This window comes from Aphelocoma coerulescens, chromosome 1, assembly GCF_041296385.1.
Source record: "Aphelocoma coerulescens isolate FSJ_1873_10779 chromosome 1, UR_Acoe_1.0, whole genome shotgun sequence".
Lineage (NCBI taxonomy): Eukaryota > Metazoa > Chordata > Aves > Passeriformes > Corvidae > Aphelocoma > Aphelocoma coerulescens.
The window spans coordinates 92,288,753-92,303,844 of record NC_091013.1 but is presented as its reverse complement, the minus strand read 5'-3'; the positions used below and the strand labels follow the sequence as shown (position 1 = coordinate 92,303,844).

Here is a 15,092-nt window from a genome sequence, read left to right as displayed (position 1 = left end):
CCGGCCCGCCCTGGCCCCGCCCCCTGCGCGCCGATTGGCCCGGCCCGGCGGCCCCGCCCCGCCGCCGCTCACTGGCGCAGGCCGGCACGTGACCAGGCCAGCGCTGCGCCGGGCGCCAAATTCAAACCGGGGCCGCTCCGGGAGCGCCGGGCCCGCCGCGCTCTATCGGCCCTGCCCGGCCGGGCAGCTGGTGAGTCGCGACCTGCGCCCATCCCGCTCCTCCAGGGTCTCCCCGCATGGGTCGGCACCCCTCGGAGGGCCGCGCTAGGGGCATCGGGCGGCCGGGAGAGGGAAGCGCCGAGGCCCAGCCCGGCCCGGGGCAGAGGGCCCCGCGGGAGCAGGTGAACTTGCTGGTGAGCGCGGCAGCGGAGCGGCTGCAGTGGGTGAAGAAGGAGCTGGGAGCCCTTTGGCGCTGCCCTCCTTGCCCCCTCGGGGCCGCGCGTACACAGCGGTGCCCCCGGGCCTGTACGGGTGGTAGCAGCTCGAGGCGTCCTTGGGAAGTGACGCGCTCCTGCAGGGAACGCAGCCTTCTGGAGGCTGGCTGAGGATTCCTCTTTTGCCGCTGTCTTACCGGGACCTCTCCTTGAGGGGGTGGAGCAGATCGCAAAGGACCATGCGTGTGCCGGGTGCCAGAACCCGCGTGGAATGATCGCAGGGCTCTCTGCTCCCTGTACATAGGGCATCGGCTCAGCTTGCTATCTGCTGGACACTGCTTTGCATCAATATAGGGGATTCTTACTGAAAATTTTCTCGTTTACTTGCTGACCCCGTCAAATCTAGCAATGCAAAAGGCCTCTTTTTTTTTGGTATTTGTTTCTATTCTGCTTGCCATCTCTAATGATAAACAGTAAGTACAATTTGCATATTGTTCTGGTATAGTTTGCTGAAAGACACAGGCTCCACCGAATTCCTGATGGCATTATTAGCAGTATTCTCACAGCATCTTACCCTGCAAACAGTATCTCTGAATTTTATTTCCTCTGCTTCTAACTTTATAGTCTCAATCACCTGTTGTCCAAAAGTTTGGCATTTAATTGTATGCTGTCCGGTGATGAATTTACCTGGTTCTTGACAAACCTACCGAAGGAATGAGCAGCACATTTACTTTATGTCTGTTTTAAAGCACCTTGTTTCTGCTGCATTTATTGTGTGCCTTTGTAGTGTACAGAATAATATCTGCTTCCCAGATCTTAAACCACCTGCAAATTCCCTTTTCATGCAGGTTGTGTGATCTGCTGCTTACAGCAATCAGCACTGCTATTTCTATGTTCTAACTTCCCTCCCCCCTCCAGCTTGCTGGCTGATGCTGGTCACAAGTCACATTATAGCTAAGTCTTTCTGTAAAGCACGTACACACTTTGCTCATCATTATGTACTTTATGATGGAAATTATCTACTCTGCAAATCTCTCTCCTGTCCTGCTTACATAAGGTGTGGGTAAAGGAGGTACAGTATGATTTTTCAGTAGCCTTGTCAGCCTTATTAAATGCTTTCAATTTTATTTTCCTTTTGTGTTTTTAGCTTTGTAGCAATTGCTGAGAATGTGTGCTCTATGGGAGGCCTTGAGATGATTTGCTGCCCCCTTTATGTTGTACCTTTTGTTTTGCAGGATTTGTTCCTCTCCCTTTCAATGGAGAGTGACAGTATAGATCCATAATGAGGACCAGCCCTCGCAGGCCCTTAATTCTCAAAAGACGGAAACTGACCCTCCCACAGAAGGATGAATCCAGTACTTCAGCAAGAGATGAGAACAGAGGTCAGGATGAAAAGACTCCTAAGCAGGAGCACAGGCAGGAAGATCAACACAACAGACAACCCAGAGACAAAAGGGACTGTGGCCTGCAGAAATTCCCAGCAGGAATAAAGATAATTGACCATCCTACAATGCCCAACACGCAGGTGGTGGCCATCCCTACAAATGCTGATATCCAGAGCATCATAGAGGCATTGACAGCAAAAGGAAAAGAGTGTGGCAACAATGGACCTAACAAGTTCATTCTCATTAGTGGTGGGGGCACATCCCGTTCTGCAGGTCCAGCACTATCACAGCATCTCCCATCAGAGAAGAAAGCCAGTGCAGCAATCAAGGCTGCAGAAGGTCAAGAAAGAGAGAAGAATGTTGCACAGACACCTGGTCCTGCAGGCAGTACAGCACTCTGGCATTCAGGAGTTGATCCTCTGATTGGACAGGAACAGGAGAACAACAGTATGTAGCCTTTGCCTGCTTGTTTTGTTGGTTTTTTTTTCTTTGTCCTGACAGACGAAGAGATGTGAAATGGGCCAATGCAGCACTTGCATCTTGGTATGGAGTAATTATTAATATTTTGTTAATTACAAAATAGCTATGGATTTGATTCTAATAATCTACATAGCTTTGCATATGTAGTGAAATCTGAAGAATTATAGAGGATATATTTTTTGGTGGAAGACATCTGAGATTCTGACTTAGGTCTTGTGCTACGTCTTTCAGTTCTTGAAGTACTAGATCAACATTGTCCTGTTTTGGTTGGCACCAATAGTCTGGTTTGAGTGTTTGTTTTTAAGGCTGAAGCTCTTTTCAGAAACTGGGCAACTACGCATGAAATTAGGAATTCAAGGTGAATTCTTTCCACAATATTAGCATTGCAATACCATCTTTTAGAAGTGTGACTGGCTCCTTCCTTTTGACAGCTCAGATGAAGGGGTAGCAGGGCTACTTGTGAATAAGCAGAGTTATGATGAGGGGAAGGCTGTGGCTGTAGCCTACCTGGACTTCAGTAAAGCCTTTGACACAGTCTCCCATAGCATTATTCTGGAAAAGCTGGCAGCCCATGGCTTGGTCAGGTACACTCTTCACTGGGTTAAAACTGGCTGGATGGCTGGGCCCAGAGAGTGGTGCTGAATGGTGCTGCATCCAGCTGGTGACTGGTCGCTGGTGGGGTTCCCCAGGGCTCAGGGGCAAGTCCTGTTTAATATCTATAATCAATGATCTGGATGAGGGGATCAAGGACACGGTCAGTAAGTTCACAGATGACACCAAGTTGGTTGGGAGTGTTGATCTGCTGGAGGGCAGGACAGCTCTGCAGAAGGATCTCGACTGGCTGGATTGATGGGTCAAGGCCAGTTGCGTGAATTCTGTGAAAGACCAGGTGCTGGGTCCTGCACTTGCATTGCAATGACCCCAGGCAGTGCTACAAGCCAGGGAAAGAGTGTCTGGAAAACTGCCCAGCAGGGAAGGACCTGGGAGTGTTGGTTAACAGCAGCTGAACATGAGCCAGTGTGTGCCCAGGTGCCCAGGCCAGTGGCATCCTGGCCTCCATCAGCAGTACTGTGGCCAGCAGGACTAGAGCAATGATTGTTCCTCTGTACTCAGCACTGGTGAGGCCACACCTTGAGTTCTGTGTCCAGTTTTGGGCCACTCACGACAGGAAAGACATTGAGGTGCTGGAGCACGTCCAGAAAAGGACAACAGAGCTGGTGAAGGAACACAGGGCTGATGAGGAAGAGCTGAGGGAGCTGGGGGTGTTCAACCAGGAGAAAAGGAGGCTCAGGGGGACCTTATCACTCTCTACAACTGCCTGAAAGGAGGCTGTAGGGCAGTGGGGGTTGGCTTCTTCTCCTAGGCAACAAATGACAGGACAAGAGGGCATAGCCTCAAGCTGTGCCAAGTGAGGTTCAGGTTGGACATCATGAAGAATTTCTTCCCTAAAAGCGTCGTCAAGCATTGGAACAGACTGCCCAGGGAGGTTTGGAGTCACCATCCCTAGAGGTGTTCAAGAAACAACTAGATGCTGCACTCAGTGCCATGGTCTAGTTGACAAGGTGGTGTTTGGCCACAGGTTGGACTAGATGGACTTGGAGGTCTTTTTTTAACCTAAATGATTCTGTGATTATTATGTGGGCTTGTTATCCCAACAGGCAGTGGCGAGACAATGAGCTCCGTGTTGGACAACAGTCTCACTAACATCCAGTGGCTGGGGAAGATGAGATCCGATGGACTAAATCCCTCTTCTGTGAAGGAAGACACAGAGAAAGAGAATCAGATGCCTCTGCAGGAAAGAGTCAAGGTAAGTAGGAGAATACAAGAATGTGTGCTAAAACTTTTGATAAGGAAGTAATCTACGTGGATCAGGAGACTTGCAAGAATTGGGCATCACTATTTCTAAGTAACCTGAGTCTGGCCTTTACTGATTTGAATAGCAGAACCAGGAGGATCCAGGGATGTTCCATGGGCCTTCTTGTCAGCTTCGTGAACATTCATGTATCACTCCTGTCTTTCAGACTGAAGAAGAAGCTGCTGCTGCTGCTATTCCTACTGCTGCTGCCTCCTCCTCATGGCAGGATTCAGTGTCAGAACGACCTCCTTACTCCTACATGGCCATGATCCAGTTTGCCATCAACAGCACTGAGAAGAAGCGCATGACCCTGAAGGACATCTATACCTGGATTGAGGATCATTTCCCTTATTTTAAACATGTAGCTAAGCCAGGTTGGAAGGTAACAAGCAGGCCCTCGAGTTGCTGTGGGTGATGTCACATGCCTTCTGGATCAAAATGAAAAGTTATTCCCCAGCCTGCAGAGCAAAATGGAAGCTCATTTAAACATTCCACCCCAAATACATTCAGTCTAGATGTTCACTGTACCACTTCTTGCATCCCTTGTCTCATCCTACTTAAACAAGATGATGGGATGTTTGATCACTGGAGCAAGGATAGGGATCTCAAGAGTAAATAGAATAAGAGACATGACAGGGTTGGCTGGGTGTGCTGTGAATATGAAAGTTCAGTATTGTCTGCATTTTGGAAAGTAATCCCTCTGCTAGGGCAGCCATGTTTGAGGTAGGCCTTGCTGTGCTGATAACAAAACTACTGCTTTTCAACCTCCCCCACCGCTTTCTCCCCAGAACTCCATTCGGCACAACCTGTCTCTTCATGATATGTTTGTCCGTGAGACGTCTACTAATGGTAAAATCTCCTTCTGGACTATTCACCCTGATGCAAACCGTTGCCTAACATTGGACCAGGTATTTAAGGTGAGTTGCCTCGTGCAAAGAAAATAGGACAGGCTATCCAGTTTCTAAATGCCACACTAGCTTGATGCACCTTATTTTAACTGTAAGGTCAAGCTGCTTTGACATCGGCCTTTTTGTAGAAGCTGGTTTCAGTCACTTCACTTGACAAATAGACAAGTTCTGCATTTGATAGAGAAGGTGTTGTGGCTGTGTGTTTGACCTGGAGCTTCTGTGGGATGTGTTTATTCTTCAGGTTCTGTGCCAAATGTAGTTGTCAGCTTGTTCAACTTCTTTCCATGGGCCTGATTCAAGTTCCTAATGAGAAGCTTTCCACTGAGGCCAGCCAGGTGTTCCTATGCTGTTTGATAAGCATATCCTATGCTATCAGTCACAGGATGGAATTGTCCTAGCCCAGCTAGGTATTTTAGGAAGTACCAATTTGTCAGAGAAATAGAGCTTGGGGGTCTGGTATAGGTATGTTTATACTCTTGTGCTTTCTGCAGTGGTGGGTAGAATTAACTTTTGTTTGCTCAGATTGTACAAGTTTAAAATGTCCCATTTGTCCCACTCTTTGGTTGATAACTTCATCTTAATTTTTTTCCCTCTCAATACCTTCTGCCACCAGCCGCTGGACTTGGGGTCACCAACATCGCCTGAGTGCTCTGAATCAGTAAGAATTACCCTCTGGCTCGGGGCTTGATCTTCCATTCTCTTCTTGCCAGTCACTGAAGGAAAGGACAAGAGGCTTGGGGAGGGGGACTGGGTCGCTGCTGAATCTACTCATAGAGCTCCATGCATACCCTTTGTGGGGAGAGGGGTCTAGCCAAATGTCGACTGCCTTCAGATGGTACAGTCTCTCTAGCTGGTAGAGCTGGACAGCTTTGAGCAACTTGGAAGTCTGCTGCTGAAGTAGGCTGCAATGGACACCAATAGGCTTCAGAGAACAAGCCCAAACAGATTTCTGGTAAAATCATCTCCATAACAACAGTCCAAATCTGTTCTGGGGCTCAGATCCAGAGAGGATACGATCTCTCTGTGCTCCTTTTTCATTTTGGAACCCACTGCATTGTGACTCTTGGAAGGATGAACCTGTAGGCTGTCGCTCTTGCATTCAGCAGTTTTAACAGTGACGGATTTGCAAATATCCAGTCAAATGCTTTTCTGACACGGCTACAACCTTGGCCTTCTTTCCGTCTGCTCAGAATTCTGATCCCACTGTTGCCTGTGCTATTCCATTTGAACACCTGCCTGGTCTATGGTTTGTATAGACATCCAATATACAATAAAGCCATCCTATTCATTGTTCCTCAGGCACTGAGGATGCCGAAACCAGGTCACTTCTCAGTAGAGTCTGCAGCTGGAGCAGATCTGTCATGTTGTCTCTTTTCCTACACAGCTTTTGGTGGGCAGCTGGCTTTGGGATGGCATGGCTGCAAACCAGCAAGTGGCACAGACCTACAGCTAGCCTGAGTGCTGGGTGCTAACAACTGCTCTCTCTGCATTAGAGCAGCATAGTTCTCAGTGAGGCAGCAGAATAAATGTGGATTCTTTTCTTTTAATTTTTCTTTTCTCCTTCTCCTCTTATTTCACAATGACTCCAGCAACAAAAGAGTCGTCTTCCAGATCCCCTGAAGAACATGGGAAGCAAAACTGAACCCCAGAATTCACGTATGTGTCTACATCAGTCTAGACCACAGAGAACCAATCCAATAAATCTGGGGTACTCTTGCAGATTCCTTTAGGAATACAAGTGGAATGTGTTATCCCAGTTTGCCAGCTTTTATGCTCCTTACTGTCAGGTTTGAAATGGAAAGCAATATTGTTGTGTCTGAGAGGGTGAGATGGTGGGAATTGGGCACTCAAATGGAGGAAGAGCCCCAACTTGAGGGGTAAGCTCTGCATGAAAGATTATTTATTTCCTTGTTCATGAGGCTTCTGGCTTGGTATTTGTATCCTTAAAATTAGCAGAGAAGGCAAGGGATCTGAGCAAATGTTTATTTTGGGGTGTCTAGAAGGACTTTCTGTAAGGTGCCTGGGTTTCAAGAGGTAGCAGTAGAGGACAGGCAAGAGGCCAGTGAGTCCATTCTTTTCCCTTCCAGGCCGAAAGATGAAGCCTTTGCTTCCTCGTGTCAACTCCTACCTGGTTCCGATCCAGTTTCCTTTGAGTCAGCCTCTTGTCTTGCAGCCTTCTATGAAGGTTCCTCTGTCCATGGCACAGGGAGCTTCCCTTAACAGCTCGGAGACTTTGCAGAGCAATAAGCGTGTGCGCATTGCTCCAAAGGTTGGTTTCTTGATTTCTGAGGAGCTTTGAGGGGGTTTGTGTGGTTCTCTGGTTTTTTTTCCTTTGTTTATTTCTTCTTTTTTTTTGGAGGGTGGGTGAGGAGGGGGCTAGGGGGGGTGTGGGGAATTTTTTTAGGGAGGGTGATTTAGTTTGGATTTTTTGTTTACATTTTTTTCCTATCTCTCTTGCCTTCAATGGACTTTTTCTTCATATGGTTGCTTTGTGCATCTTTACTAGGTGCTCTAAAACTCCAAGCTCCTATTAAGGAACTAGCCAGTGATAATTCTTGCTGTCCTTCACTGTCTCTAGGCTGACTACTACCTACTAGTTTATTTGCTCTAAGGATGTTTCTGTAATTCACTAGAGGAGGGGACTCTATGGCTTGGTCAAGACAATTTTTCTCTACTGCTCAGATGTGAAGAAAGAAGAATGGGAGGAATGGTTTTGTTCTGACCCTAAAACATTCATATTTTTTATAGTTCTATAGACATATAACAATAAGGAACTTCTGAAAGAGTATGTATTTCATGTAATCTCTTCCCAGAGGATTTCCTATCTGCTGTTTGCTAATTCTGTGAAGTTCCCAGTTATTCTGGGCTCAAGAAAAACAGTTCTTAAACAGATCTTTTTCGTGGCATCTCACTGACTGCTCTTGTATGCTTAGACATTGTAAAGCTGTAGCTTCTTCCGTCCTGTCTAACCATAATCCTATTTTCCTTTGAATGCCTGCTGCTTTATGTTCTCTCCAGCTATGATTGATCTTTCTCCTGTGCTCTTTTTCTTTTGATAACCTCATTTTTTTTCTCTTCCTTTTCCTTGGTTTCTGGGAAAGCTGTCCTCATTAATTTTGTTATTCCCATTTAGATAATGTAAGAAGAAATCAAAGGGGTTACATTTTTTCCAGAAATATTCAGCTCTCCTTCTGCCTGCACTCCTAGAAGTTCCTCAGAGCAGGAGTGCTCTGAAGGGTATGACTTTCAGACACTTAGTTAGAATCCTTCCCATGTGATCTTTAGGCTTCTTTCTATCAACTTCGCAGAGATCAGTCTTGGTCTGTTATGGTTACTGCTTCCTCTTACCCTTTCTGCTGACCTTAAACGCCAGTCTTTCTTTTCTTCCCAGTGTTGTTTGGATTTTTGGGTAGGTTAGAGGCTTGCTTACTGACTGCATGTCACCTCTGTTTCATTGTAGATGTCACTGTCTGCAGAAGAGTCACCCTCCTTACCCACGGCTGCTGTCAAGGAGGAAGGTCAAAGTGACGAAGGTTTATTTTCCCCAACCCATTCCGTACAGGATAACAGCTCACAGCCTGGTGAGGAATTGTCTTCTTTCCCTGAGGGTGCCTGTATAAAGGAGGAAGAAGGCTCTCAGCTGGGTGACTGGCTGTCCCCATTTGCCTCAACCGTAACGGTCAAGGAAGAGCCAAGCTTGTTCCTCCCAGACTCATCCACAAAGGAGAGGAAACAATTCACCACACTGAAGTCCCCATCTAAGGCAGTTTCTGACTCTTTAGTTATAAAGAGGAGGGAAAGGCGGGAAGTGGGCAGATCCAGAAGGAAACAACACCTAGCACTGCCTTGCTCAGAAGAGCCTGTCCTTGTTTTGCCAGAAAGCAGTGGCTTTGACCCTTTCCGGTTAGGGGCAGACCGTCCCTTCCCGCAGGAAAACCAGCCCCTTGAGAATGTATCGCAGCTCAGCTGCTCACAGGGAGAAGAGGGGGCCTTTAAAACACCAGTCAAGGACATGTTCAGCAAATTGCCGGTTTCTTCCACTCCCAGCAAAGTCTCAGCCACTACTACCCCGTCACTAGAGGGCCTTGACCCCTGGAAGTCTGCTTCCTTAGCCAAGGGAAGTCATGAGCTGGACTTCAGTCCAGTGAAAACCCTTCAGCTGCCATTCACACCCCTCCAGGACAACCAGGACTTGCTGGGTTTTAACAGCACACCCCTTAAAAATCCTCTCTTTGATTCTCCTCGGGAACTGCTCAATACAGAATCCAGTGACATGGTCCATGTGCCCCTCACGAGCTCTCCAGCATTTATTCGTGACACTTCCAAGCAATCCTCTGTTGAACTGACAGCCTCTGCCTTTACTGAAAACCGGTCACTCATGGAGGGCCTTATCCTGGACACCATGAATGACAGTCTCAGCAAAATCCTTCTAGATATCAGCTTTCCTGGTCTTGAGGATGAAAATTTAGGAACAGATATTAGTTGGTCCCAGCTCATACCTGAACTGAAATGAACTGGCCTGAGGACTGAATGTGACTTGTTCTGATGTTACAGAAAGCACTCTACTCTTCTGAGATTCATTCATTCATGTAATCTAAGACAACTGATTTTGACTAATTCCTACATCCATGGGAACAGAGAGCATTATTGACTCCTGCTAAGCTGGGAGACAGGCCCATCAGCTGCTATGAGCTTTCTTTATAAGATTCTGTAGACCTTGAGTGGAACAAGACGGTAGAACTTCTCTAACCTTGTGCTAGAGATAGCCTCTCTCCAGGGATTCTTGTCATGAGAACATCTAGGTAGGCCCTGAATGGCATTTGATACTCAAGGTACCAGAGGAAATGAACACACTCCCTCAGCACAATAGGAAAGAGCCTGGGAACCTCCTCCTAGCTCTGTCCTAATCTGCCTTTACTTTGTTCCCCTTTTACTTAGTATCTTCTGTCTAGTGTTAATGGCTGTAAATACTGTACATTCCTTAAATTAGCCCTTAATTATAATAATAATTTTATTATTGTAGGGTCATGGGAATATTTGGCCTGGTAAGGGCTTGACCTAGAGTGTGTTGTCCATATGTTCACATCTTGTAATCTTCTACCCTAGTTGAAAGCCCAATTTTCTATTTTTTTTTTTTTACTTCAAAAACACATTGGTCTAAGTTGTTCTGAAGGTCACTGGGGCAAAGACCTGAAAAATTGCCAATATGTGACTGAAGTCAAACTGAAAGAGGTTATCTGGATTGCATCATAAAATCTTAGTTTGGCTTCCTTTTCCCAGGCTGGAATGGAGAAGAGCTTCCACCAAGCCGTATGGTCTGTTATGTACCTAGAGGACTAGGTAGAGACACTGTTGCAGTAAGATGGACCTCCATTGAATGGTTAAAGCTGCCCTCATTACAGTCAGCAGTCGAAGATGTAAAAAAGAACCTATAAAGGGAATACTGATGTTTCCTCTGAAAAGTGACCTCTGGAAATACAATGTATGTATCTCTTGGTGCAATAAAACACCCCAGAATGTTCTGGAGCTTCTGTCATAGGAGATATTGCCATGGCAAAGATCTGATCCTTCTGCTTGCAGACAAATGGTGACTCCTGTATCTACATACTCAATAAAGCTTCTGTGGGAACACAGCTGAGTGTTATCTATACTGCTCCTAGCAGCATGCTGGGGTTGGGCCATAGCATGAGCAACCCCTGCTTGCTTATCTCGTGTGTGCTTTGTGATCACTGAGTGAGTAATCATTAGGACATTTTCAGTATTCCTCAGGCCTTGTTGGCCAAACCACGTTAGATTTGGTTACTCAACCCACTGCTTCATACTCAACCCAATTTTTCCTGCTGCTTACGGGTAAATCCTGACTTTCCAAGTCAGAAGCATACAAACTTAGCCTAAAACATCACAACAGCACCAGCAGACTAATTTCTGTGACTTATAAATACAAAACAAATATCTCTTGAAACTATTTCTACCTTACCCTATAAACATAAAACAAGTTTTAGATGTGTGTGGTTTTCAGAACTGCAGTTCTCTTGTGCGCTTTTTAGAGGATATTTGCCCTCATACAGTGTTTCAAGAACTTTGGTTTAATTGTTACTATTTCAGTTTTTCTGGGATTACAAGACTGCAGAAGGGGCCTGGTTTATGGCACACTATCTGCTAGTACATCTTACACAGCTGTCAATGCTCGACTTGGTTTTCTCAAAGCACCCTATCTCCCTTTCATCTCACTTCTGTCTCCTGAGAGGGTGTGTACATACAACTGACACATGAGAGCCAGGTAACTAAGATCATGTCTCCAGCAAATACTGAAATGTTCTTGTCCTTGGTGTCAGTTCCAGGCACGTGCTCCCCTGCTGTCCTTGTCAGCTGAGGTGCTTTGATGGCCACCTCACATTTTATTTTAAACATAGTACTGCCAAAGTTTCATTTCCCCTCTTGTAACATATTCCAGTGAGAGCGCTGCTCAAGGGCAATTATATCAAAAAAGGTGGGAGGAACAACAGAAAAAATTCCATTAAGCAATTCTGCCTCTTGGTCCCAGAAGCGATGTCCAAGTGTTTTGGCCAAACTAATTCAAAGCACCAGCTGGTGAGGATGTAACCACAAAATATGACTACTTCTCTCCATCTACGTTAACCTGATATTCTGCTTTCTTTTTCTTAAGGAAAGGCAATTATCACCTGTCCCTCTGCAGGCTCAGTATTAGGGTTATAGTGTAGAGGTGTGATCTTGTCAGACAGTGGATGCCTCTGTCCACCCTCGTGCAGTGAGAGCAGAGCCTTGCCTCATGTCTTCTCATGAGCCCAAGAGCAAGAAGGCACAGTTCCTCACACCCTTTGCATAGAACTCCCAGGGCTTCCCTAAGTAATGTGCAGGAGCATCCCAGGACTGTCCTTGAGTCCTCGTAATAGACAAAGCTGTTTAACACCTACCCTGTGAAAGTAAACACTAGTATAAGATAAAAATTTTAAGAGATCTGGGACATGCAGATCTACAGGGAGCCAGCAAGTGCTGTGGATGCTCTCTGCTCCTCTGACAACTCTGCTCAATACCTGGAGTGTGACAGATGCAAAGGAGGAAGTAATTCCTTCTCATTGGTTGAGTGGGGTTCCTCCCACTATGTTTTGTCAGCTGAAAAGGACTGGATGCCCTCTGAGATGAGGTAAGCAAGGATGATTGCCACCTTTTTGCTTTTGCAACTTGGCTGGTAGGGGAAAAACTCAATCACTTCCCAATGTGGAAGAAAAGAGACCCTGTTTTACATTGCAGCAATCTTTTTATGAGGATGTCAGGCCTTCGTTACTCCAAGAGGGCAGTCTAGCTCTTAGCAAAGGTGAAAATTTCTTTTTTAGTAAACTACCTGACTTCCTCTTTAAAATGCACTATAGGTTCAGAGAGAAAAATGACTGGCTTGAAAAGTGTGAGCTGATTCCTGAACAGAAAGAGCTTCCCTCTCTACTCCCCTTTTCTCAGAAGAGGTGAGCTACAACTGGATAAAAAGATATTCAGGGCATAACAAAGTATTAGCTGCCTGAGATTAAGAGGAAAATGTCCTGCTTCACTACCCATCTCAGACTGGTTTCTTGCTTTGAAACAAATAGAGCTTTAGAATGCCAAGACCATGAATCTGAACTGCTGCTGCAGGTCAAATGACACATTTGTCCTTGCGTTTCCATTTTCTTGGAAAAATAAATATGATAAATACCCAGTTACAGTTTACAAGCAATACAGGCAAAAGATTATGCAAAGCAGATTCTCTTCCACATCTCAAAATCTGTGGGAAGTCATTATATAGAGCACAGTGATGAACTGTTTGCATACAAATATATAATCAGAATTATTTATCATCCACATCTGCTTTTTTTTTTCTTTTTGATGCACCAAATTTAAAACCAGAAACCTCTAATGATGTTATTTAAGAAAGCCAAGGAAAACAGCCAGCACAAATTATTATTAAACTACAGTCAGACATGGATTTATGCTCCAGTGCTGCTCTTGGTCTCTATTACCTTCTCATGGATGTGTAGGAGGTGGCTGCCAATAGGGCCTCTGTTTATTTAGCTGAGTAATTTGTAGAAGCTAGGTTTTCTGTACTGATCTGTGGTTGCAAAAAAGAGACTGGCTCATTAGAACCCTGAGTGTTTAATGGATGGACCAATTTTCCAACAGGACAAAAAAAATGCCTCATCTTCACTGGACTTCAGAAGAATCTCTTAATATTGTTGATATTTTCTATAGAATGTTTTTCACCAGCAGGATGGTATCTTTTCTTAGTGCAGTGTATTCTTTCACATTTGATGTATTTTTCTATAAATTTTAATAAAGACAAAGTTTTGGATAATGTCATTATGCAACAGGCCAGAACACTCCATCTCAACTTTTTCTCACCAAGTAACCTGTCTAGATTACTTATACATTTTGGGTTTTTTTATTCTGAATTCTGAGATTACATTTTTGTCTGCGAACAAAGCTATTTTGGATTGTGGAACTGTGTTCCAGCTGAAATTTCTATTGTGGATAATGCATGTATATTGCAAAGCCCTGTAACACTTGATTTACGAGTACTTACATGAGTCTGATGGTCTAATCTGTCCTGAGTTATCAACATGTATTTTCCACTTTAAGTTTCACTTTAGAAATTCTTCTGTTTGAAGCAGTTTTGCCTGCCTTCATGGTAGCCTAGAAGTTTTGGACAATTTGATATATTTAGCATCTAATCCAATCCCTCCATGAAGGAAGAAAGGTCAGGAATGCAGCAGAACTGACAGCATAAAGCACATCCCTTGGAACATGCAGGATCACTGAAGATGCCTTCAGCATCAATATGGTTTTCCAAGTATTTGCAAGTAATGATGTCAATCTGTAGCTAATTAGTTCCTGACAGACTGTACTCTGCTATGCATACCCATGGGACTGGCATGCTACAGTGATAAGAGCTGTTTTGCTGTTTCCCATGGCTGACTCTCAGCTTTTATTTGTTTGCTGTTTTTACTAAAATCTAGAAGTCAGGAGATCATGAGATAATCTCAGTTGCCATTTAAATCATACCAAGACCTAGCCATCAAGAATGTAACAAACAGCTGGTGCACGTACAAATGCAGCCTCAAGGCTAGGAAACCAAAGGAGTCCAGTATTTAAAATCAAAAATAAAATTACATTGTTCCAGCAGCATTGTTATCCACCAAATCCCTGGGGTGATAACACATCCCTCTGACACTGTATGTGCATTGTGTACACAAAGCTGCTTCTGCACTAGAAGTATGACTGTGCTGGTGATTCCATCATAAAATCCTGAATTGTCTGAGCAGAAAATAGCCATACTGAATATCAGCCTCAGGTACAGCTATTCTTATTCTACTGTGGAGAGAAGGGGCAGAGAACACAGGGAATACAGTCCAAGCAGCCCAATTGCTTCTGTAAATGAGATCACAAGAACATTTTGCTCAGATTAGAATACCCCTTTGTAGCAAACCTTTTCTTGAAAAGACCTAGTACCTCCCTGCTTTGTAAGGATTTTGTCAGGGTGCCCTTCTTGGCTTTGATGTTTTCTTTCTTATGAGCTGAGTGAAAATTTTCCAGTTTTTGGCTGTTATAAATATTCTTTAAAAAAATCCATTTCACATCCTTAGCAGAGTCATCTGGCAACTGAAATCTGAGAAGAGATTTATTCAGTACAGAGTGTGCCCCAGCACAGACTTGCTGGAGTGTATGGAGATTTCTTTCTGAACTTGTTCTTCGTGACTGCCAGCAGATGAGCATGGCAACATGAGGTCCCTTGTGTCCCAGGGACTTCTGCTGGGCTTCAGGGAGTAGATGATACAAAGAAAGATCTTGATGAGATGAAGCTGTCTTAAAGAGTCAAATAGAGACAGGTTTCAGATGACAAAGAATCATAAAATCGTCACGGTTGGAGAATACCTTTAAGATCATCAAGCCCAACCATTAACCTGACACAGCCAAACCCACCACTAAACCATGGCCCTAAGTGTCACAATCTACTCATATTTCAAATACCTCCAGGGATGATAACGCAGCCACTTCCCAAGGAAGCCTTTTCCCAATGATTGATAATCCTTTCAACAAAGAA

General features: G+C 44.9%; 1 protein-coding gene across 1 annotated transcript; it reads left to right on the top strand.

Annotated features, from left to right (window-relative positions):
* The first annotated feature begins 138 nt into the window (after positions 1-138).
* FOXM1 (forkhead box M1) lies at positions 139-10,586 on the top strand. The gene is made up of 9 exons (XM_069017598.1): positions 139-190; positions 1,610-2,206; positions 3,898-4,046; positions 4,261-4,476; positions 4,883-5,011; positions 5,616-5,660; positions 6,592-6,658; positions 7,090-7,271; positions 8,463-10,586. The coding sequence occupies exons 2-9, from the start codon at positions 1,657-1,659 to the stop codon at positions 9,513-9,515; spliced, it is 2,391 nt and encodes a 796-aa protein (XP_068873699.1). The 5' UTR covers positions 139-190; positions 1,610-1,656; the 3' UTR covers positions 9,516-10,586.
* Positions 10,587-15,092: the final 4,506 nt, after the last annotated feature.